We start from the raw sequence: 24322 nt of genomic DNA, 5'->3' as shown, positions 1-24322 counted from the left end.
AATTGGATCTAGCAGTCATAGGAACGTAGGAACTTGCATTATACTGGCCCCATCAGGACAACACAACAACTCACTATTAAACAAAACATGGATTGTTTCGGGGCAAGCAACCATTTATGACCTACAAACCGGGTCACTGAGGTAGACCATCAGTATTGTCGACACTGACTGGCAGTGGCTCCCCAGGGTTTCAGGCAGGATTCTTTATTCGCTGTACCTGGAGATACCAGCCAGGCTTAGGGGTGGATGAGCTGAGCAGTCACCTGGGGTGCTGAGCTGAGGGGGCCACCAAAAGCTGAGCTAAGGGGGTGCCAAGCTGAGCTCAGTGGCTGTGCTTTTGAATGTCTTGTCTGCCGTGAGCTAGGATGGCAGAAAGCAAGTGTCTGTAACCTTTTTTTTTAAGGTTCTACAGGTGGTTTGGGCACTAACTACAAATATGATCTTCTTTCAATTAGTTTTAAAATATGTTTCTCTTTCAATTTCCAGTTTGATGGCATTTGTGCTAGGTAAAACATGGTGGCACACAGCTTTACTATGAGGCAATGTTACCGAGCACTTAGCACTTAGTTTATACTGTAAACACTATAAGCACGATATAAATAATAATAAAATAAAGCTGTAAGCTGTAAGAGATCAGCTGGATATCTTTTTTATTTATAATTTTTCTTTATTATTTTTAAAGATAAAAATAATGGCAATTCTAAAATAAAGAATGCTTGCCAAAAGATGGGAACTGCCACAAAACCAAAAATATTATAAGTAAAACTTGCGATAGTCCTGCTGTGTTACATAGTGCCCTGCCCCTGCTCAGAATGTGGCTTTTCAAGCTTTGGCTTGTTCAAACTGTAGCACAGGGGCTGAGAGATCAAGCCTTTGAGCAATGTTGTTCTCAATGGACATCACACCTGCACCAAGCCCCATAAAATCCTCTGGGTGGCCCTGCAAAACTGACCACAGAGGGTGGGGGAGGCACCAAAGAAACTCCTCACCCAGGGCTCTATTTATTCTACTGGGGATTTAACCTGGGACCTTGCGCATGCAAAGCAGGTGTTCTGTCACTGAGCTAGATAGAGTCCCTCCTCTGTTTGACTTGGAGATCTTATGACAGGAGAGTGGTGATTGCCTTAATTCTTTGATATCACTGTGTGTGTGTGTGCGCGTGTGCATGTGTGTGTGTGTGCATATATGTAGTTGTCAGACATCCACCTAAATGAGGCGTCCAGTGCAGTGAACTTTTCAGCTGAAACTGGGTACATAATTAGTGATTAGGGAATCATTTCAATAGCACTTGAAGTTGCCAGATTCGATATAAGATTGGGCTCCTGCTCTTTTACAAGTTGTGAAAAAGGAAAGATTTCAGTAGGTGAAACTTTTTAAAAAAATCATATAGGTTCAATAATAATGGGATAGATCACACCAGATAAAATTCTCCCTTCTATGAGATTGTCTAAGGCATAGGAGCCTGAATCTTCTAGCAATCCTGGCCAGTGCAATCAATCATACAGTACTTTTCCTGAGATGTTCTAATGCCATGATATGCTGCGTTTTTCCTAGGTTTCACAAAATGCACCTTATGCTACAGATAATATTAAATACCATGAGAAGTTAGAAGGCTGGAAAGAACCAACCAAACGAGATGAACACATGGAGGCGGCACTAAATATAAACTCAGTGAAGATGATGGATGATTTAAGGTGAGAACAAAGATGCAAGTGTACTGGGTTTGAACAAATGGAGATGCCCCAGTAATAGACCACCACACCCCTCTCACACCTATTTTCTCTCTTTGGGCTTCTGCGTTATGTCCAAAGTTGCCCTAAGGTGGCTTAGATGAGTAATATTTTAATTACATTTTCCATACCCATCTTGCAGTCTGGCCCTCCCTATGCCAACATGGTAGTTACAGGCCTGTTTTAAACCATACAAGTATTCATTCAGTGTCCACTATTAGCCCCATGTGGTGTTTACTTTTTGTATTAAATGTTAAGGGAGGCATTGCAAATATTTTCTCATTAAGGAACCTGAATTGCAGCACTCTCACATTCTAGCCCCACCTGCCTTTTCAGACTTATCAGTAACAATTAGCAGCCATTCAGTCTTTACCTCTTTTTTGTTTCTTTTTTTTGAGCTCCTGAGACAAATGCATATTCTGTTTTCCAGTTTGATACCTCATTCACATCTCTATAACAAATGCACTAAAACAGCTTCCACACTAACCCCCACGTTTCATAGTAATGTATATATTCCAGTGGTATTCTGAAAGAGCTAAATGCGCTGAGCTTGAAGAAAAGATAGGAGATGGATGGGGCAGAAGGTGACTTATCAGTATATTGCCATCATTATATCATAAATGGCTGTCATGAAAGGGCAGTGCAACTGATTATTAGGTTTTGTGGGGACAAAAGAGAAGCCATGGATTCAACCAAAGGCATAGCTGGCAATTGAAAAGATCTGAAAGCTTTGATGCTAGTTTCACAAGAGAAGTGGAATCTTATCTAGGAATTTAACAGAGTTCCACGTAGATGACCAAACACCACCACCATAATTGAACACTCTGTGGTATAAACTTGTTCGAACACCCTGGGCAAATGACAGTGATTACGATCAGGCAAGACAAGTTCAGCCAACTCCATCTCTGCCATCGGTGTAGACTGTAGAGACAGATGTTCCCTGCCTTTTCAAATCCGGGGGAGGGGGGACAAACAGGACATTCCTGTCTTCCAAATGTAGAATGCAGTGCATTTCTGTCTCACCCATCCTCCAAGGGGTGCATACTGCTGTACAGATGTCTTTCTAATCCCCCCCCCCGATTACTTCACGAGATTGGTTAGACTGAGAGAGAGTGGTACCCAAGGTCACCCAGTGAGCTTCATGGCTGAGCAGGGATTTGAACCAAGATCGCCCCCATCCACATCCAACATCCTCACTACTCTGTGCTAGTTGGTTCTCCTGCCCCTTCCATTAGCACTGTGCAGCACACCAAACCTGGGGAAAGCAGGGTAGAAGAGAGGTCCTCTCTGCTCTGCATCCCTCTTCCTCAAGAGAGGAGGAACAAATACACACACCATTACAGCCCCTGCAATCGCCACCCCCATGATTCCTACTTCCAAGGTTGGAACTTCCTTCCTAATCACTTGCACGCTCTTCTATGTATCTTATCATCCCCTGTGTTTCCACTTGGAAAGAGAGAAAGTGGCCTGGTTTGCACATAACACTAAACCATGGTTTAAGATTATGAAGATGAGTCACAGTGAGCTTTGGGCTCACACGCTCTCTGCTCCCCTCTCCTCTGTTGCAGCTGTAAGGAGATTAGATGCTTCTGCTTTAGATTAACCACAGTTTAGCATGTTATCTAAACCCTAAACTGTGAATAATCTTAGCTAAGGTTTGTTCAAACATGCCAACTTTGTAAAATATGATTTCATGTTGGTTTGTTTCAACACATTGTTGTTCAAATTAACCATAGTTTGTCCAGGTATGGATGACATGGCACACTGTGGTTAGTCTAAAAGGGAAGTGAAAATTCCAAACTCTTCACGGCTGCACAGGAGGGTGTGTGTGATCCCAAGTTTTACTTAGCTTGTTCTTGTGATGCTGAACTGTAGTTTAGCGTTACATCCAAACCAGCCCATTGACGGAAATGGACTAATAGAATATTGTACTGCAATTTCTGCTATATAAGCATTTCTGTGCAAAGCTTAAATGCTTACAAAATAAGTACAGTGACTATTCACCTATTAGTGCTGTTGTGAATGTCCACTGAAGTTATCCAGCATATATTTAAGCTTTGCACAGATATGTTACAGACCGTACTACTTACATGTCATGGTTATTTCTTGCCATCATTTCCCCTGCCCCCCCCCCTTTAGTGTGTATAGTCTGTGAAAGCTTATAAACCTTGACAGTTTTGCTGCAACAGACTAATATAGTCCCCCTCTGTATATTTTGCTACGTATATTTGTTCTTCTGAAACTTCATGTTCATATTTGGATGCCTTCAGGAAAATAAAAACTTTTAATTGCCCTGCGGCTTCTAAGAGCTCCAAGAGAGCAGCCATACCCTTTGTGTTTAATCAGCTTCACCTATCTTCTCCTTCAACAGCAGCTGATAACAAAGCAATTGATACCCAGTGATCAGTGAGAAGGAGCTATGTGGTAATATTTCTCTTGCTCTCTAAAACAATGGCACAATCATTCCCCCTCTCTGTTTCTCCTCTGTGTACAGATTGAAAGGAAATGATCTCTGAGTTTTCAGACGTTTCCGTGCTTTAAATGTTTCAAAGGACCATGTCTGTACATAAGAGTTCTATTACAATGAGCCAAAATACAATGTAATTTCTGCAGAACTCTTCAGACATTCTATTTGTATACAAGTATATCTGTACTTGTATTTTGAAGAAACATGCAGAGAAGCAGCAAGAAAATGTTACCTGCTGTGCAACTTCCATGCATTTAAAATAGGATGTGCTTCCTTGAATTGTGTAAGGAAAGATGGAATGTATTTAGAAAAACGAAATAAATAGATGATGGAATATGAATGTTTTTCTTAAATGGATGGCTTGTAGAAGCAGTGCTCAATGTACCATCATCCTTCCAGTCACTATATCATGGATTTTAAACTCAAAATCAAAGGCCCCAGTCCAGAGTTACAGAGAATCTCAGCTGTGATAGCTTTATGTACAGGTATGGTTTGTGATTTGTGCTATTGTTGGCTTCACCCTGGCCCTTTGGTTAATGTATCAGTTTTGTTCTGGGAAAAGGCAGCAAGAGCAGGAGACTTTAAGAATGCCAGGAATGTGAGGGCCCCGGATGGTAGCAGGAAAGCTATTGCCTAATTACCCATGTGCATCCTCTACTTATTAAAATCAAAGGTGTTGCCCCCCGACCCACCCATGGGAACTCTGGATACATGCAAATACCTTCCTGGCTCCCAAGTCACCTTCTCAGCCAGATAACCCACAAAATTGTCCAACCTGTAAACTGGAGAATCCAGGGCCTGGGTGGGAAACATGGCCCAATTTTGAAGCACCCTCACCCCAAAAGAGATCACAGCAGGTTAAAGCACCGCCTGGGTACCACATGCGGTATCCTTTTGTTCTGTAAACTTCTACCTGTCTTTCTCCCCAGCCCTCACCCCAAAGCATGGCATTTGTATTACTCAGTCAGTTAGGTTTAATTCAGTCAAGTAGCCAGGGACCTCCTTGAAGTCTCATTTTATTCCCCAGAGTCAAGCTATTGAACCCTTTGTTCTACGCCATTGAACAAGTCCATGCCCATTGATCACTTTGTATTCTTTGTTTGAAGTCTGTAACAGCCCTTGAGTTCAGGAACCCAATGCATGCATTTGTTCTTTCATCATGGGACTCAGTGTGGACAGGCTCCCTGGGGCACAGCTCCAAGAACCACTCAGGGTTAGCTTAGCCTGCACTTTGTATTCCTTCCTAGCACTCTTCCTCTCCTCTTCTGGTCCCCAGCCCATGTTCCCAGGGCCAGGTCCTTTTCCCACTCTTCTGCCTGAAATCACCTCGCCGCCTTGTTTGCCATGGCACTGCAGACCCAGATAGAGCTTCACTCTCTGGCGAAGCACCCACTGTGGCTCTCTAGCTGGCTTCCATATGTAGTGCATATGGCTTTCCAAACTGTGAGCTCAATACTTGGCCCTGTGGGCAGCCATGCTTTGCTGGAGGCTGTGCCACTCCTTATGAGTTGCTAACACTGAGTCCAGTGGTTCGCTTGTTTGGTGGACAGGCTGGGCATCTAGGGCATTGTGCTGAGGTTATTTGGGGTCCTGAGTCAAGTACAAGCATCTACAGAACCCACCTTCTTAGCTCCTTCCTTTGCCTTGCCTCATTCTCCAAGTTCCCTTGCTTCTCCCCATGTTTGTTATTTTCCTTGGCATAGCCAGGGCCAAGGGGAGGCCTCATTTTTCAGTTCTCCGTTTCAATGTCTGTTCTTGCAACCAAATTGTACTTATACCAGGGTCCCTAATGACAGCCCACCCAGCCACTTAGTCTCCCCATCACCGCCTTGACTCCAAGAACCCGGGCTTTGGGCTGTTTCTAGATAACTTGGTACCCAAGAGTATCGAGACAGCTAGGGTGGCTACCCCATTTTGAATTTGTGACCCAAAGCTTGTATTGCAGAGGGTAGCCTATGTCCTCTATGAGTTTCCAAGTACCTGTGACCAAGCAGGAAATGAGGTCCTTTGTGTTTCTCTTACTCTGGAACATGGTAAATATACTGGCTTTGGCTCTATTTCCTTCTCTTTCTTCTGAACGTTTTCTGGATTTATCCATTCAGGTGGCCCATCCTGTGCTGTCAGTACTTGCATTGCCCCGTGTACAGCCTCCCAAACTGTGCCTCAGTATTTCCCTACCCCCTCCCACTCCTCATTTTGCAAATGCTAATTACCCACCTCTTTCTTTCTCTATCCCTATCATTGCTATCAGGAATAGTGTGCTAGTCCAAATGCTAAGGCTTGGTATGCTAAGGAAGCATTCTTTTCTTCTGTAAGATACTCTGGTGAAATAAAACTTGTATTGATCGACATTAGGAAGGGGAGAACAAGCAATGTTTGAGCTTGTCGAGGTCTAGGTTTTCCACCTTGGTCCTCGCTCCTGAATGCAAGCACCATTTTTCCCCGAACAAGAAAACTGTGCATTTTTGAACATGAAAAATGCACATGTTTCCAAACATGCATCCCAAATGCACACTTTCCCCCCAAAGGCTGAAAATCCATTGGGGGGGGGGGAATGCACATTTTCGGAAGTGCGCACTTTCGAACGCAAACACAAGCTCAGGAAACTGCAACATTTTCTTGAGAACAAAAAAGGCCCTCTTCTTAGTAGCCATCCACCTAACTTCCTTTGGTAGGCGTTCCTGTAGAAGGACAGCTGAAGATGATATTAGGGCTAGGCAGGTATATATGGGAGCAGTTGATCCTTCAAATGATCCCCAAGCCGTTTAGGCCTTTGAATATCAGCACTTTGAACTGGATCCAGAAATGGACTGGCAGCCTGTGCAGATGGTATAATATGATAACGTTGGCATAATATGATCCTGTTATCCAGTCCCAGTTAACAATGTGGCTGCCCTACAGTGCACAATCTGCTGTGTACACACCACAGCTTTGGGAAAGATCCTTATATTTCTGTGTTCACACATGTACAACATGCAAGTTCATGCACATGTGAATAAGGTGATGTGCGAACACCAGACAATTTAGTCACACTTAAATCCAGTTGACATCAACAGGACTGACAGAGCAATCTTATACATATTTACTTGGAAGTAAGTTCCATTGTGTCCAATAGGGTTTACTCTCTAGTAAATGTGCTTAAGAGTGCAGCCTATACATTGTGCAACAGTGCAGTCCTATACATGTCTACTCAGAAGTAAGTCTCATTAGGTTCAGTAGGTCTTACTTCTAGATATGCTGGTATAGAATTGCATCCTAGCTTTCTGTGGGTTGGGTTCAGTATATTGACACATTTATTTGTTTATGCAATCTTTTAAAAAAAATGTTTTCCCCAAATATATACACATTAGAGATTGAAAGCCCTTTTGAAATATCAGTCTTTCAGCATAATTACATGGCTTTTCAATTGTTAAGGTCTTCCTTAGAAATGCAGTAAATGTCTTAAATACATCCATAAATGGAAACAATGACAAATTGGGGGGGGGGGGAATTATTATCCCCTGTCTTTCAGAGCTGCCAAATACAAGGAAGTGGAAAACCGCATTAAACAGCACACACAAATGATGAAAGAAAAAAGGAAAAAGTTAACAGGGATACCCCAAGAAGCTATGGAGAGAGCAAATCAAGACTTTGAAACTGTAGGTTACATTTATTCCTTTTTGAAATATAGGGTTGGTTTCGATATAATGTTCCTTACAGTCTAAACCATGATTTGGAGGATCTAGTGGGTTGTATCCAATGTTAGGCTAACAAGTCTCACTCATTTCAATAGGTCTACGCTAAGTAGGACTAACATTGGATAGAATATGTGATTTGTGTTTACATGGTCCTGCACTCTGATTCTCTCCTGGGTTAGCAGGAAATCATATTTTGCTGTTATATCTGAGCTGGATAAACCATGTTTTTTGAAAATCACACCACATTCAGACTATGGTTTGCAATTCTGGTTTGCGAGTAAAATATGACTTGTGCAAAGCATGCCTCTAATGCAAAACTATGGCTTGCTGTTAACACAGAAATAAGGGAGGGAACTGAAGCATGCAAGGGTTCACCAGGTTTGGCATTGTCTGAACTGAGCCACAGTGGTACTTCATTTTGTTTTGTTTTTTATTCTGGTCAGTTTAATCTCAAGTGCTGCCAAAAATTTAGTCTTTTCTAAATATTTATGTTGGTTACGAAGTACTACTGAGTTTAGTGATACCCACTTCCTGATAACTGTGCTTAGGACTGAGTCTAAAGCTTTCTTGCCTGAAGGCAATTCTAGATCCAGTTTTTTACTTCAGGATCAGTGTGGCAAGGGTTCAGTTTATGTATCAAGATTCACAAACACAATAACAGATGGTTGTTCAAGGCACAAGTGAAAATGCAGTGACTTACTTTTAACATTGTTGTGTTAATGTGATAATAATGCTTGGGTTTGTATTCATATCTTAACATTTCCCGCCACAGGCTGAAAACCTTGAGGAGGAGCTAGCTGACATGAGAAAAGACCTTCATAAGGAATATCGCTTCACTGCCTTCACAGGAGAGCTGCCACCTCCAGCAGAGAATCCACTACCAACACCCAAGCCTCAAAATATTTTTTCGAACATGACATTTTAATTATATAAAAGTGTATTTCTCATGCAGGAGCCACCTGCTGCTGCACACTTTTCAGGGGATCTGCTTTTAACCAGACTTCATAAAATTGTTCTTTCCTTCTTTATCCTTATCTGTCTGTATTTCATTCAGCATTAGAATCTTACTGTCTTTTACACTCCCCCAAGTGTTAATACCGGTCTCAAGATTTTGAAGTGCCTTTAGTTGTTGTCCAGTGATTCAATGCTAAAATTTTGATCTTCACACATTTCCACCCTGCAACCCTAATTTATAGATGAACCTTAAGGATATATGTTGCAAATTTCAATCCCTGTTAATGTCCAATGGTGGCAGAAATGTCTGTCGCATATCAGAGATTCTGCAATTCTGATGTAATGGGCCGCTCTAATGAAAGAAAGCCATGTTCACACCTTTCCAAATGAAAATAAGTAACGGCGATTACCCATATCATTGATCAACAAAATAACTGGGTCACCAAATCATCCTTTCTTGATGAAATTCTTTTGGGAATGAGAGATAATCAGATTGGCATTCTACCTCCTCAAGGTCAATAAGAAATGCACAAACTGATTTAGAAGGTTTAAGAAGCAGCATGTGATTCACCTGGCAGCTATCTGTTGTGCCTCTTTAGGAAGATCTGTTTTCCATTTTGTAAATCATCAAAAAGCCATGGCTCCAAGTTTTACTTAAGAGTTCCCATTGTAGATCAGTGTGCAATTTTGATTTCTATGTCCTTGGAAGCAGTCAAAACCTCTTCCCTGAGTTTTGGTGTTCAAGGTTTTTGTGATTATGGGAAAGTCAAGGCTTCTAGAAAACTACAGGCTGAACTTGAGATATAAAAATTAATCTTCATGCTTAAGGAACTATTAGCCCAATGCATTTAATCACATTAAGCCTTTCTTCACACAGAGCTTTTATCCTGCAACTGAGATTGCTCCTTCACAGACGTTTGCGGGCTCTTTACACGACACCGTGTTCCTCCAGGGCGTCTCCTGCACTAAATGCCCTTTGTTCCATTTTTAAATAGATCGCAGATAAAGAGCTATCAAATTACCCCGTTGTGTTTCGCTTGAGTTCCCTCCATGAAAAGAGGAAAAGTGGCAAGAAGAGATCAATGAAAGATAATGGAAGACTCAGATACAGGGAGGAGGAGGGGGAAAGGGGAGGGGGGAAAGGAAGTGGGTGAAAAAGGGAGTCGTCATGATCCTGCATTTACAACGGAAGCAGAAAGCCCCGTTTTAAATGCAGGATTTTAGGGTGGTGTAGAGATGCTTTCAGCAAGCATGGCTGGCTGGAGAACGTTCAGAGTTGTAGGACATTTTTCTGTCTAAACATGCATAGGATTGTGCCCTTAAATTAATAGGAAGATGAAACAGATAACTTTAGCAGGGAGCTATAGCCACTCTCCCCATATATATTCTATTTGAAACCATTTTAGAAATAAGAGCATTTTTCATGAGGTTTCAAGGAACCAGTAAGAGGGAGGGAAGGCATTCAGTACCTGAGATTTAAATGCAGCCTTATTAGACCCGACAAATGGTTCAATTCAGGTTGTGGCTATACCAGCTGTTTTCCTCCTGACCCTGCAAAGAGACGGTGTTTCATCCCTGTTTCTGCATCCTACCTCTGATTGCCATTTAGCTTGGGGCAAGACAGCACTTCCAGATGGAGTGCACTTTTCTGCAAGCTTCTGTCAGGACTGTACTAACACTAGCCATCTATGGCTGTATCCTCATACCCACATAATGAAAGGGAGGGGTGCTGCTGGCCTTGCAGGAGGGGCGAAATGTCTAGCTTTTAAAAGCAGTTCGAAATATGTATTTTAATGCAGCAGAAGACGAGTATGGAGCTTCCAGGGAATGAAGGATGGGGCAAAGATTTCAAGTGACCAGTCTTTCAAAAAGGTACAAGTAAGATGTGGGTGGACTCCTGCTAACATCAGAGACAACATCCAGTAGATTTTCCTGATGGCAGGAGGTCCAGATTCCCTACTCCAAAGGATGCGCAACAGTCACATTTGGGGGAACAGGAATCACTCTACCACTCCAGATAGAAGTATAATGGGTATTGATTCTCCACAGCTAGAGTGCTTGCTGGGGCAACATCATTTGGCTTGTTTCACGTGTTTGTCTTGATTGTTTGTCTTGTTTAGTTTGATTGCACAGCATTCCTGAGGTGTGCGCGTGCACACATGCACACTGAAATGTAGCAAGAGGCCACGGATCTTGCAAAATCCGTTCTGTCTGTATTTCACAAATGGTCAGGTGCCTGTCTGCTCATTAGCGGAATCGGATTCTTTCCAATTCCCTGAATTTGCGCAAATTCACACTTGCGAAAATGTGCAAAACCCACCCCCACCCCGAACGCTCATTTTCATGCTTTAGCCTATGGGGATAATGTGCATTTTGGGCTGGTGTGTGTCTTTTAATTTTATGTATTTTTCTATGACTAAATTTGCATAACATTCTGGAGAGTAAAAAACCAGTCCGCAAGTCTGCAGAATCCATGTGACTTGGGAAAAAATGGTCTGCTGTGGAATCCACGGGTCAGATTCATATAAATCCGAACTCATTTGATTCCATAGCAGACCTACACACACCTTCTGCACCATGCCAGCTCAATAGATATCCATACCAGATTATTCAATGGAAGCACTCCAGAGCACAGAGTAGTAATGGACTTGTTGCTCTATCCAACCCCAGCATCAGCACCCAGCCTGGTGCGGTAAAATGCTAGAGGCACAATAAAGCGAATTTAAATCATACAAATGAACCAAATAGTTTTATCAACAGACTCTGTTGTTGCCGTGAACTGTTTGTGAACTCCTCACCTTCTTCCTTATGAAAAATAAGCAGATGAAATCTGTGTTCAGAAGGTAACCACCCAGCACTGGCAGAACAGACCAATGCACCTGAATAGCAAATGCACTGGGGCGGAGTAGCGGGGGAGCCTAGAATTATACCTGATCTATCCATCTACTTGGCTGGAACAACCACATAAAATATATTTGGGCTCCTGAAGGAGTTTGCAAATTGCATGCTTAAGCCTGCCCAGCTGAGCCTCTTGGCTGTGGTAGGATATGAGTACTTTAAAAGATGGCAAAGAGGGAGATGCGGACTTCTTCTCGTCTGTGGACTTCTAGCCACAATTAGACATGTGCCTAATACGGGGAAATTTGCATGCAGAGTCCCAGTCTGAGCATGGCAACTGTTTTAAGTAATCCTAGACAGTGAAGGATGTAGTTCCTGCTGCTTCCAGAATACTCCACCATGAAACAGGGCCAGCACAAGATATTTTGTGACCTGAGGCAAAGGACAAGATGGCACTCCCTCCCATTCCATATACAGGAGCTGACTAGACCGGCAGATGAATACTACTTCAATACCGGTGAGGGGACTGTGTCCTCCACTGCACCGGAGGGCAGCAGCCTAGCTTAAGGGGCACAGGGCAGGCTTCATGAGACACTCAGCTCTGTCAAGCATCTTGTTGCCACCCGCCAAGCATTCATCATGCTTAATGGTAGGGCTGGCCCTGCCAAGAAATCAGCATAGAGGGTCTCATTGTAGCTTCCAGCTAGAACAATCCTCCAGAGCACGCTGTCACAACCAGAACTGTATGAATTGTCTCTCTTTTGTGTCGTCTATAGGCTATCTACCATTCACTACCCTGTGGGAAGCATTCCAGGATGTATGTGAACCGCCTTGGAAGATCTTGCATCCTGAAAAGCGGGATCTAAATAATACAGATAAAATTCCATAGAATATAGTATAACTTCCACATACTGAGGACTAGTTCTCAATGAGGTGTAAAATCTGTGTCTGACCTATGCAGCTTCAGACAGCAGGTGTGGCTTGACATCACTGACATCCATACAATAAAACAAACAAAATATTCCTGCACAGAGAAAACAGTTCTAGCCTGGCCTTCTCCCTTGCCATGCTAATTCTCTGTGTGTATTGATATATATATATTTTTGTATGGGGGCATTCCATTGTAGGAGCTCCCATCTGCAGCCTGAAATGGTAGAGAGCAGGCACAAGTTTACTACCTCAATGAGAAACTGCCCTATATTCAGAGAAGATCTGAAGGGGAAGGGCAGTTAAAAGAGACCAGCAGCACAACTGATGCCTTCAAGGTATGTGAATAACACAGCTGTGAACTTGTTAATTCAGAATTTATTCTGCAACTGTATGACTGTAGAGAGAACCAGTGTAGTGTAGTGGTGAGGGCATTGGACTGGGACTCAGGAGACCCAGGTTCTAGTCTGCACTCAGCCATGAAGCTGACTGGGTGACTTTGAGCCAGTCACTGACACTCAGCCTAACCTACCTCACAGGGTTGTTGTGAGGATAAAAATGAGAGGAGGAGGAGGAACATGTAAACAACCTTGGGTTCCTTGAAATAAAAGTGGGAAATAAATGTAAGACATAAATAAATAATAAGCTCTGCTTGTTTTTTTTCCCCCCAGAGAGCATTGACCATACAATTTGCCATATAAAACTATATATATTAAATAAAAAAAATGCCTGTACATTTGCAAATGTCAACTATAGACAACTTAAATTTGGCACATCACCAATTTTGCAGGTACTAGAGCTTCCGTTGATATCTCAGTTCTACAATCACATTTCTAATAAGTTGCTTATTTTCTTTTGTCCCTCAAATAATTAATCTCTCTGAACTGTGATGTACTGCCAGAAATAGTTGAAGGAGCTGCTGTTACATTCCAACACCTTGTGAGGTACAAAGGAAGTTTTCTAGAGGTAAATATTAACCAACTCTTCTCCTACAGTTCTAAATCCTTCTTCTGTACTCTTATTTTCTTGGGTAGCCTCCATTTTGGATTACATCAGTATATGCCAATGTTTGATTATGACTATACATACATTGTTGACAGCTTGTTTCTGAAGATGAATTTTAAGAACACCTTGATTTTTATTACACTTATATCTCAACTTTTTTCCTCTTTCAAGGTGCCCAAGGTGGTCTACATAGTCCTCCTTCTCTTCATTTTATCCTCACAACAATCCTGTGAGGTAGGTTAGGGTGAGAGTCAGTAACTGGGCCAAAATCACCCAGTGAGCTTCAGAGCCAATTGGGAAATAGAACCCGGATTTCCCAAGTCCCAGTCCAGCACTTTAACTACTACACCACACTGGCTCTCTCTGGAGTTGTATAGTTGGATCCAAAGATTGTGTGAGTGGAAGGTCACTTGCACTACAGAGTTTTTTCATCCTTTCCTCCCCATTTTGCCTTTCCGGAGGGTTCATTTTGCCTTTCCGGAGACCTTCCCAAGCAATGTGGGCAGTGTCATGAGAGCTACAGTGGGAGGAAGAATGGCCCAAAACTGGGCAGAGATGCCTTATGTGAACAGACTCCCATTCAAGCAAGGTGCCTCCATCCAATTTTTTGGCCATTCCCCTCTCCACTGCATGCCTTCTCCCCTGTGATGGAGCCCACACTGATCCTCCAGAGAGGCTTTGGGGAGAATTGATTGTATAAACAGCCTTTCACTCACACAACCTTTGGGTCCAAACCATTATGTATTTCCAGAAAAGTACAGCATCTCCAATGGCTGGATCATTTAGTGGAGGAAGGCTAGCATGAGACCATGCAAATCTAGACCATATAAATAATATAAATATTTATTTATTTAGGGCGCAACCCTATGCATGTTTAGACAGAAGAAAGTCCTACAACTCCCAATATTCCCCAGCCAGCATAGCACTGTGGAACAACCAGGGAAGCCATTATGCCTTACCTACTGTGGCACTGGAAGCTTTGAGAATATCCAAAGGCAATGGAAGAGGGAGAGCATTACCATGGAAGAAAAAGCCTGTTGGCTGTATTTTCCTAATTCCTTATTACAGCTGCTTCCCCTTGTGCCATATAAGTCAACAGAGTTGTGAAATTGGCTAGATCAGGCTGGATGCTGCATCTGGTCTAATCGGTGTCACATTTACTCGTAAAACAGAGCTTTGGGTGGACAGAGAAGATAAAACATTCTTGTTTGGGGGTGGAGGCATCACTGAGAGTAGTGGGGACCAAGTATGCATTCTTTCACGTATAATATTTTCATTTAATAATAAAAAAATATCGAGTTTCTAAACTTCTTAAGGCATGGAGGCAGACACTATCCAGTAAGTATTTGCAACAGTCACACAAAAATACGTGCACATCTACTGCTGGCAGCCAGTGATGGGAGAAATCCCCTTGGCTCAGTTCACGGTCTGCTTAGCATTTATGAGCCTCCTCAGTGAGCATTTGGAAGAAAGCTCATCTGTTTTTGAAAGTTCCCTGTTGGCTTGTAATTCCAGTGCAACTACGCTGATGCTGCCACACGCAGGCAACTTTTTGCATTGCCCCCTGCCCTAGGAATTGTAATTCCCAGTGCCAGCACAGGAAGCTTGTTGACAAGGGAGGAGGGGCCATAGCTCAGTGGTAGAGCACCTGCTTTGACCCCCGGCCTCTCTAGGAACGGCTGGAAAAACTCCTGCTTGAAACCCTAGAGAACTCTTCCAGTCAGTATTGACAATACTGGGGTAGATGGACCAGTATAAGGCAGCTTCCTATGTTCCTATATTATATCAGATCAGAATATATATCCATCTAACCCACTATACTGTCTACTCTGACTACCAGTGGCTCTGCAGGGTCTCAGGGTCTTTCTCAACACCTGCTCCATGACCTTTTTAATGGGGGGGGGGAATAGATTAAAACCAGGACCTTCTAAATGCAAAGCATGTGTTCTGTCACTGAACTAGTCTCCCTCCCCACCTACTCAGCAATGGATGAGAGCTACTTGGGAATTTAACTTCTCACTTTCCTGCCAAAACAAACACGCCAGGGAACAAAGCAAAGTTTTAGATCAAACAGAAACAGCATCCACTTTTTAGAATATGGTAAGAAACCACTGAAAAGGACTGCCCCAAACAGAGGGACGATACTCGTTCAATAAAAAGCCGATTGGTTGGGTGGGTCTGTTCGTCTAGTAACAACACTGCAGTTCCTCACAATCAGCTATAGTCTACTTGAAAGCAAGGGAATTATTTGAAAGAAGATTTGGACAGGCACCTACAAAGTAGCCTGGTCAGCCTGAGCACTGGCTGCACGTTTGCTGAATATCATTTTACATTCTGAATGAGGACGAATGTTGGGAGCAGAGAAGGAAATAATGCTGAATTCCTAATACACCTGAAAATTAAGAGCTGGATAAATTTGTATTATGAGCTTCAGCAACATCTCTAATTACAGCATTATTTGGTGCACTGCTGGGAGCTAGTTTGGCTTTTGCAGCATACATCATGAAGCACTATGAAAATCTGCAAAACTGGCTTGACCGGACAGTATGGCAGAAGCAGGTCCCATTGACAAATATAGTGCTGCCTCAAAGTGTCTTTTTTTGCATATGAAATGTCCCAGATTATGGAGAAGGGTCATAGATCAGTGGTGGAGCAGATGCTCTGCACACGGAAGGTCCCAGATTCAATCCCTGGCGTCTCCAGGCCAGTCTGGGAAAGACCTGTGCCTAGAACACTGAAGAGCTACTGATAGTCAGTTTAGACACTATTGAGCTAGGTCTGACTCAGTATAAGGCAGGTTCCTATGTTCCCAGAAGCTATTGCTTGGGCCCTACCTTTATTGTCCCTGTGCTGCACCATTTAAGAGTATTGTCCTATATGGATTTAGCATCTGGTTCCCATATCAGATGTGTAAAGTGTGATCAAGCAACACATAAGCACTTGTAAACATGCACCTGGGAACCCTGATTGGACTACAGATCACCCCCCCCCCTCAGCCCATGTACCTAGACGTTTAAAGATGTGCACCTATCACTCATGCTTTGCATGTTGATTATGGACAGCTCCAGTGTACCAGGAGCAAGTAGCTTGCCCTTTAAAGTGTGAGTCCCTCCTAATTTCTGAGTCATCTACATTGCCATGTGTGCACTTATTTGTCACAGATGGTAAGATGTACTAAGGGTTTATATATGGAACCGTTATGATCTGACCACAGTCACATATGCCTTAGCTACATCCGATTTGGACTACTGTAACATGCTCTATGTGGGGCTGCCTTTGAAAACTGTTTGGAAACTTCAGCTGGTCCAGAATGCTGTGGCTAGATTGTTGACTGGGGCTGGTCATAGGGAGCATGTGATTCCCTTGTTACAACAGCTTCACTGGCTACCAGTCTGTTTCCAGGCACTATTCAAAGTGCTAGTTATGACCTATAAAGCCCTATATGGCTTGGGGCTAGAGTACCTGAAAGACTGCCTTCTCCCATATGAGCCCACCCAGGTCTTAAGATCTTCTGGAGAGGCATTTCTTTGGGTACCACCACTTCTGGAGGCATGTTTGGTAGGCATGCGAGAGAGGGCCTTCTCGGTGGCTGCTCCCAGGCTGTAGAACTCCCTGCTGAGGGAGGCTAGGTGGGCTCCGTTTTTGTTGTCCTTCTGCCAGCAGGCAAAGATGTTTTTATTCAAGCAGATCTTTGGCATGTAAGCAGGTCTGTTGGGTTGAGTGCTGTTCATTTTCTGTCATTGTTGTGTTTTTAATTTTGCTTTTAATGTACTTGTTTTATTATAGTTTTAATTAAAAAAATACTTATCTATAATTGGAAGCCACCTTGAGTGCCATTTTCTTGGTAGAGAGGAAGAGCACAAATGAAATAAATAAATTATCCGTGTCAAAAATGGTCTTGCATGAAGTGGCCCTTTCTAGGGAGATGGCTTTAGAAAGGTATTTGTTTAGAAATGAAGATATAAAGTATGGATCATATGAGGTATAAGGCTCAACTTTATGCTGACACGTTCAGTTGAAATACCGATAAGCTGAAACCTGATAATCAGAATAAAGAAGTACCTCAGTAACAATATAAAAGGAAGGTTTATTGTTTAAGGGACCTTATTCTTAAAAAGAGACAAATATATGTCCAGTGAAACATATAGGATTGGATCTACATTCTGTCATACTCATACCCATTGAAATCAGTGCACTTCAGTTGGTCATACTCAGCGTAGACCTATTGAAATCAGTAGCTTGAATTAAGTCCCACTTTTTTCAATAGGTCTACTCTGAGTATGACTAAGTCTGGATCCAACTCATAATTTAACTTAAAGTAATGAAATTATGTGACCTACCCATTTTCTGACACAAGGAATAAAACTCATGACAGGGCTGAGATGTGAATTGCTATCTGGATGCTGATTCAGAACATTGACTTCTGTCCTTATAAAAGTTACATTGTTCCAAGATTACCGTCTGATGGCTATGGATAGATCTATCATTCTGGATTTACCTTAAAAGCAACACTTGATCTGTCTGGGATTTGACCAAAAATAGAGAAGTTAATATTTCTTAATAGTCTTGTGAATGTTTCTGTATGTAAACTAATTGTTAGAAGGCAGTTTATTGACAAAGGTGTCTCTGGAATGTCCGGAATGGGAAACTCATCAGAATGAGAGGTAACACACCTTTCATCCTAGCTAAGTGCATGGGAGCTGCTGGAAGCTAGGTGTGTGCAAAAGAAAGAGAAAACAGTAGTTTTGGAACAGAGACAGGCAGAACCAGAGAGATCAGGGCTGTGTTTCCACCAGCGATTTACTCCAGCCTGCCTGCGCCATGGGGTCTCTGTGGTTCCATGACGTCGTGGCCATTCAGCCCCAGTGTCGCATTTTATCGCTGAAAAACCGCTTACTGCTTACAGTCCGACTTTTCCCAGTTATGGCGGCTCCATTACTGACCTGTTTCCACAATCACACTGGGTTCGCTGTCTTAGCCCTGCCCATGGGGCGTGTAGCCCGGCCTTTGTGGGTGTGTCGCTCTGACCTCAGTGACCCAACCCTTTCCCTCCCTGTTTTCTAGAAGTTTCATTGCCGTTTTGGAGCAGGATGCTGAGGGACCAAGTTTTAAAACATCATTGAAAATAAGCACTAGAACACAGACCATGACCCCAGTCAAGGGGTGTTTTCTCCCATTGTGCTGAATGAGGCTTGCCCTTTCAATGGCCACAGAAATAACAGAGAAGCCCCTCAATTGACACGGTACATATCAAAGCCCTCAATTCCTTAAATGCGATTAAGCACGATCTTGAGGCTTCGGTCCATTGCCTTAGGACATAACTCCTTCACAGCTTTCAAATAGAGATCCTGTGCGTTAAAATGGGGGCTGTTTTCGCTCCCTTTCTACAACAAACCCATTACTGTCTTGTCAGAAGTAACTCCCATTGTGGTCAATGAGGTCCTCTAGGTTAAAATGGGGGCTAGTTTCCCTCTTTGTGTTCTCCCCCCCCTTTCCCAGCACAAGCATATGTGTGTCTACTCAGAAGTAACTCCCATTGTGCTCAATGAGGCTTGCTCCTGAAATGCAGGTGCATCTGGGCTTTCAGAGGAAAGGAGAAATGGTGTAGCGGCTGCCATTTGCATCCCTGCCTTTTGCTGTGATAGGCTACATAGATACTTATGTAGCCTATCACGGCTTGGCAGGGACGCAAATGGTGGCCGGCGTAGCGGCTGCCATTTGTGGCTGCAGCCCAGCAGCTGCTGGAAGACGACCCAGAGCTGCCGCCGCCAGGTAGGTCCGTTCCGGGGGGGATTTTGGGGGGTGGCGGTGGGGTAGTCCGTTCCGCCACGGACTCCGGGGGGCCAGATTCTAAAGAATCCGGCCTCACTGGAGTCCGTGGCGGAATTCTCCAACATCCCTATGCACAATTGCGCTTTAAACCCCCATTTCAGGGGCAACAAGGAAGGGTTAAAGGGCGGGGGGGGTTGCTCCAGACACAGCGCTTTGATGTTTTGCCCCTTTGTTAATGCACAATTGTGGTTTCAATCTTCGTTTTAGGGACAACAAGGAAGGTTTAAAGGGAGGGGGGTGCTCCAGACACAATGCTTTGATTTTTTGCTCCTTCTCTAAAGCAAAACAAAAGGGCTGGGAAGGCCAGAGTGAGGAACTTCAGCAGGGCAGAGGGGGCGAATCGGAAAGTGGAGGAGGCGGGAAAACAGACGGGGTAAGCAGACCCAACCCACTCCAAAAAGGCTCCACCCAGCCATCAAGAGAATAACACGATTAGGGCTCCGTGGAAACAGCACAGCCTGCCAGGGTACAACGATGACAGACAGGGTCCTTTGGGGACATGGAAACACAGGAGAGAGAAAATGCGCTTGGGGAAACAGCACAATAAAGTTGGAAAAGAAATGAAGGCGATAGTGTGGAAACACACACCAGGCGAGGAGCTGTGAACTAAAAACTGGAAGAACCCTGCAGTACAGGATGCCGCCAGCTAGGGATCTGATGCGAAGTAGTGGATCTGCTGCCTGATAGGAGTGTGTATGCTGCTTGCCTCCACTTATGGTCTAAGTCTATATTTGTAAATAAATCAAATACTACCCCCCTTTTTTTAAATTTAAAACTCGAAATAACTATAAAACTACAAATACAAAACATAATAAAACCATCACTACAGCACCAGAAAATAGATAAAGCGCTTGGTTATACCCCCAAAGGTTGTACAAATAAATACATTTTTAACTGGTGCCTGAATAACAACAGCATGGGGGACAGCCGAATCTCTACTGGAAGAGAATCCTGTAGAGAGGTTCGCCTGGCACCTGCATTGTACTCTTTTCCGCGCCAGGTGAAAGCCTTTTTATTTTCCCAGCATTTTAGCACTCTAGTCTTTTAGCTCTGCTGTTTTAAATCTGTATTTTAAATCTCTGCATTGCTGCTAGGTTTTATTTTCGTTGTACTTTTATATTGTAGTTTTAATATTTTATTCTATATTGCACTCTGTGGTTTTAATTTTTGTGAACTGCCCAGATAGCTTTGGCTATTGGGTGCTATAGAAATGAAATAGTCAGGAGTGCCACCACCAAAAATGCCCTGCCAAGTGTGGTAGTCCCAGAAGCCACATTCCTCAAGGGCACCACAAGCAAAGCCTCCCAAGCTGATCTTAAATCCTAGGTCGGTCAGTAGGTGGTCCTTCATGTATCTCCAGTGTCATCTCCTCCAAAAGAAGGCCAACCGAAGTACCTCTGCCAATCCTGGGACTTCTCACCACTCAGGGAAGTGGGGAACATGTGACAATACCCAACATTGCAATCCTAAGCACACATCCTAGGGAGTAAGTCCCGTAGAACTCAGTGGAGCTCACTTCTGAGTAAACATACTTATTTATAAGTCACTTTACCTCCTCAGTGGCACATGGAGAGGGTATTGGTATAATAAGTCAGGCATTAACCTCCAACTTTCTGAGGGATTTTGTTGTCAAGTGTTCTCTGTATTGAATCCAAGCAGGGAAGCAAACATGAACATAGATTTTAGAGGAACACAAGCTTAAGTTACATTCCTAAAGTCCCTTTGGTGGTGTCTTAGGAACAGTGTTTAGACATCATTTGAGTTTTAAGTTTGTAAGGGTGAAATGTGCTCTTGTCCAGGCACCAGGTCTTGTTTTCTGCTGCTATGGAGCAGTGTGAATGTCTACTGCTGCACAGCAACCGCAGAAGGGTTGATTATTATTGCTGTGAACTGCACAGGACCTGCCAAATATCTGTGCAGCAACATGGACAGACTCGCAAGGAATGTTATCCCACTGCAGCAAGAGAAGGGAAGGTGTGACTAAGTGGCTTAGCCAGAGCAAACTTCCCACCTTCTTCTGAACAGAAGGGCCTGCCTGACTACAGTAGACACAATCCGTCTTTTGACATGGAATGGTTTATAAATTCTGTAATAAATAAATTAAAAACCCTGTCCACAAGCCCCATTGAATTTAAATGAGTTCTAATAGTTGAGCAAGAGCACAGCTGTGATCTTGCTCAATTTTGATTCCAGGAGACCGTGCTCCACAATTTTCCTGGGTATACCACGCTCTTACTAACAAGGGGTCACTTTGCTTCATGACTTCTAGAACACACTCCCTTTGGAATTGTGACTGGTTCCCATTCTCTCTGCATTCATGAAGAGGATCAAGATGCATCTTTCAAAGTGGTTTTTTTATTGTTGTTATGCTTGTTATGGTTTTTAAAGGTTATTTTAATGTGTTACTAGGTTGTTTTATTTGATTATGGTTTTTATTTTCTGAAATCTTTGTAAAATGCCTTGGTTGGCCTCAGAAAGGTGGCACAGAAGTACAATAAATAAATAATAAGTAATAATGATATCTTAAAGCACAATCCTATGCACGGTTAGACACATACAAAAGGCCTACAACTCCCAGCATACCCCATGACTGGCTGGTGCATGCTGGGAGTTGTAGGCCTTTTTGTGTGTGCCTAAACATGCATAGAATAGCATCCTAAGGGTCTACGTAACATGTACTTGCAGGTACACACATTATGCCCTTGGAGGAGTTGTTGTATTAAGATGATCTCATAAATATAACTAACTGCTGCTTCCCTCTTTACCCAGCTTGCCAGGTAGAACTGCTTTCCATCAGAATCTGCAAGGCCAACCCTACCATTAGGCAGAGTAAGGCAGTCGCCTCAGGTGGTAGAAGATGGGCAGTGTGGAGGGGGCAGTGGCAGCAGCCCCCTGGCTGTTCCCCTCTGTTGGAGGACAGAGCTGTGTGCTCCAGTCAGCCTGTCCTGCATCTCCTAAGCAGCCCACCTGTCCTCAGGTGTGGTAGAGGATGCTGTCCCATCACCAAGTGTTGAAGTAAGACTCAACAGCTAGTCCAGCCATCTTCTGTAGGTGGAATGCCAGGCGCCATCTTGTCCTTTGCCTCAGACAGCAAAATGTCTTAGGTCAGCCCTGTCTGAGAAGGGGAACTGCATCTCCAAACATGCTGTGGGTGCACCCCAAATCGCCACAATTACTTGAGGCTCCTGGCACATATCCAATATGTGACCCAGAGTCTTGGGGAATTTGTGCCTTCCCTTCACACTTATGTGGAGTAAATGCAGTATATGCATTTAGCTACCATGTGCAGTTATAAATGCCTTTTAAGTAGAACAAAGTTTCTGAAGGGATTGCATTTCCACATATGGAAAGCATGTAAACTGCATGTAGAGAGCCACGTGTGATGCTCACACACATTTTGACTTGGCTGCATGTACACCTCCGGGGCAGATGTAGCCAGTCACGATGCTCCCTACACAAGCACCATAACTCCCTTAAAACTGAGGAGGAGCTTCACGCGTCATTCCTTCAGTCTTTTCATATCCTGCTCTTCCATGTCAAATATTTCCTGTGCGGCTTACAACAAAGTGGTAAGAATGACTAAAACCAGCAATAAAACATTAATCAAAAACAGCAGCAAAGAAAACAGGAGACCAGCAGCACTGAAACAATTTCCATCAAAGATTTAAAAGCCAGGTGAAATCAAAAGGCCTTCTCCTGGCACTGAAAAGACAACAGCCCTCTCTCCCCAATATCTACGTGCCTCACTTCAGACTGTCTGTGGGGACATCCAGAGGAGGACCTCGGACGATGATCTGAATGTGTGTCCAGTGAGGTTACAGTCCAATTAGATTAGGAGTGGGGAACTTCCAGGCCATAGGCCAGGGCTGGCATCAAGAGTAGGCATAGTCTGGCACCTGCTGAGGGCCCACATCATAGCAGGGGTTCACTGACAAGAGCCCCCTGGAGTTGGCCCTGCTTTTCACCATTGCAAGCCCTTTACCTCTTGCTCTGGCCCAGACAACAGTGGTGGTGGTGAGAAGGAGGAGCTGGAGATGCCACTGCCTGCTTGCTCACTGGTTCTTGGCCTGTCAAGAAAGCAAGTGGGAGTAATGATAAGAAAGAGGATCAGGAGCAATAGCAGCTGATGACAATGGTGATGAGAAGGTAGATTCACGAATGAAGGGGGTCCATTGAGGGTGTCTTGCCCCAAAGCCCTCAAAAACCTGGAGCTGGCACTGCTGTGAGCCAGATGCAGCCCTTGGGGCCTCCCACCTCCTTCTCTTATTGATGCCAATTGAGACTTATTTTTACAGTCTCCCCCCCCCCCAATAGAAAAGCATGAGAAACTAGTAAAACACCAATTGTGTTGGACCAATTGGCTCTCCAAGTGCTGCAACTGCTCCCCCACAATCCCGCCGCCCCCGGCACAGCAGTTTAGACTTTTTAAAATCCTCCATTGGTACTAATAGATGCCTTTTTGCTGCATGGGAGGACAATTTGGGGGCTTAACAGCTAGGGAGGGAGTTGTTGTTGACAGTGGAAAAGGCAGCTGTAACCACAACAGCTGCACAAATTGTGGAGACGCTCATTCTAGGGCAGCTGTCCCCAAGCCAGCGCCCTCCTGAGGTTTTCAGACTACAACTCCCATAATCCCTGAGCATTGCCTGAGACTTATGGGAGTTATAGTTCCAACATCTGGAAAGTGCCAGGTTTGGGAAGTCTGTAGTGGTTAGAGTGTTGGACTGGGAGTCGGGAGATCCAGGTTCTAGTCCCCACTCGGCCATGGAAGCTCACTGGGTGACTTTGGGCCAGCCACAGACCCTCAGCCCAACCTACCTCACAGGGTTGTTGTCGTGAGGATAAAATGGAGATGAGGATTATGTATGCCCCCTTGGGTTCCTTGAAGAGGA

The 24322-nt window shown here is 43.8% G+C and overlaps 1 protein-coding gene across 3 annotated transcripts in view; it reads left to right on the top strand.

Annotated features, from left to right (window-relative positions):
• The window catches only part of LRRC27 (leucine rich repeat containing 27), a 70968-nt gene extending 61118 nt beyond the window's left edge, over window positions 1-9850 (top strand). For 2 of the 3 annotated variants that reach the window (XM_084845936.1, XM_084845935.1), the window contains exons 9-11: window positions 1555-1694; window positions 7709-7835; window positions 8647-9850. In XM_084845936.1, coding sequence (XP_084702062.1) covers window positions 1555-1694; window positions 7709-7835; window positions 8647-8799 — 420 coding nt within the window. In that variant the 3' untranslated portion in view covers window positions 8800-9850. The remainder of the gene's footprint in view (window positions 1-1554; window positions 1695-7708; window positions 7836-8646) is intronic. The other variant, XM_084845937.1, reaches the window with a different exon arrangement.
• The last annotated feature ends 14472 nt before the right edge of the window (window positions 9851-24322 follow it).

Source organism: Heloderma suspectum, chromosome 3, assembly GCF_057233095.1.
Source record: "Heloderma suspectum isolate Gila_16-S chromosome 3, 16-S_ref, whole genome shotgun sequence".
Taxonomy (NCBI): Eukaryota; Metazoa; Chordata; class Lepidosauria; order Squamata; family Helodermatidae; genus Heloderma; species Heloderma suspectum.
This window is presented reverse-complemented; position numbering and strand designations above follow the sequence as displayed.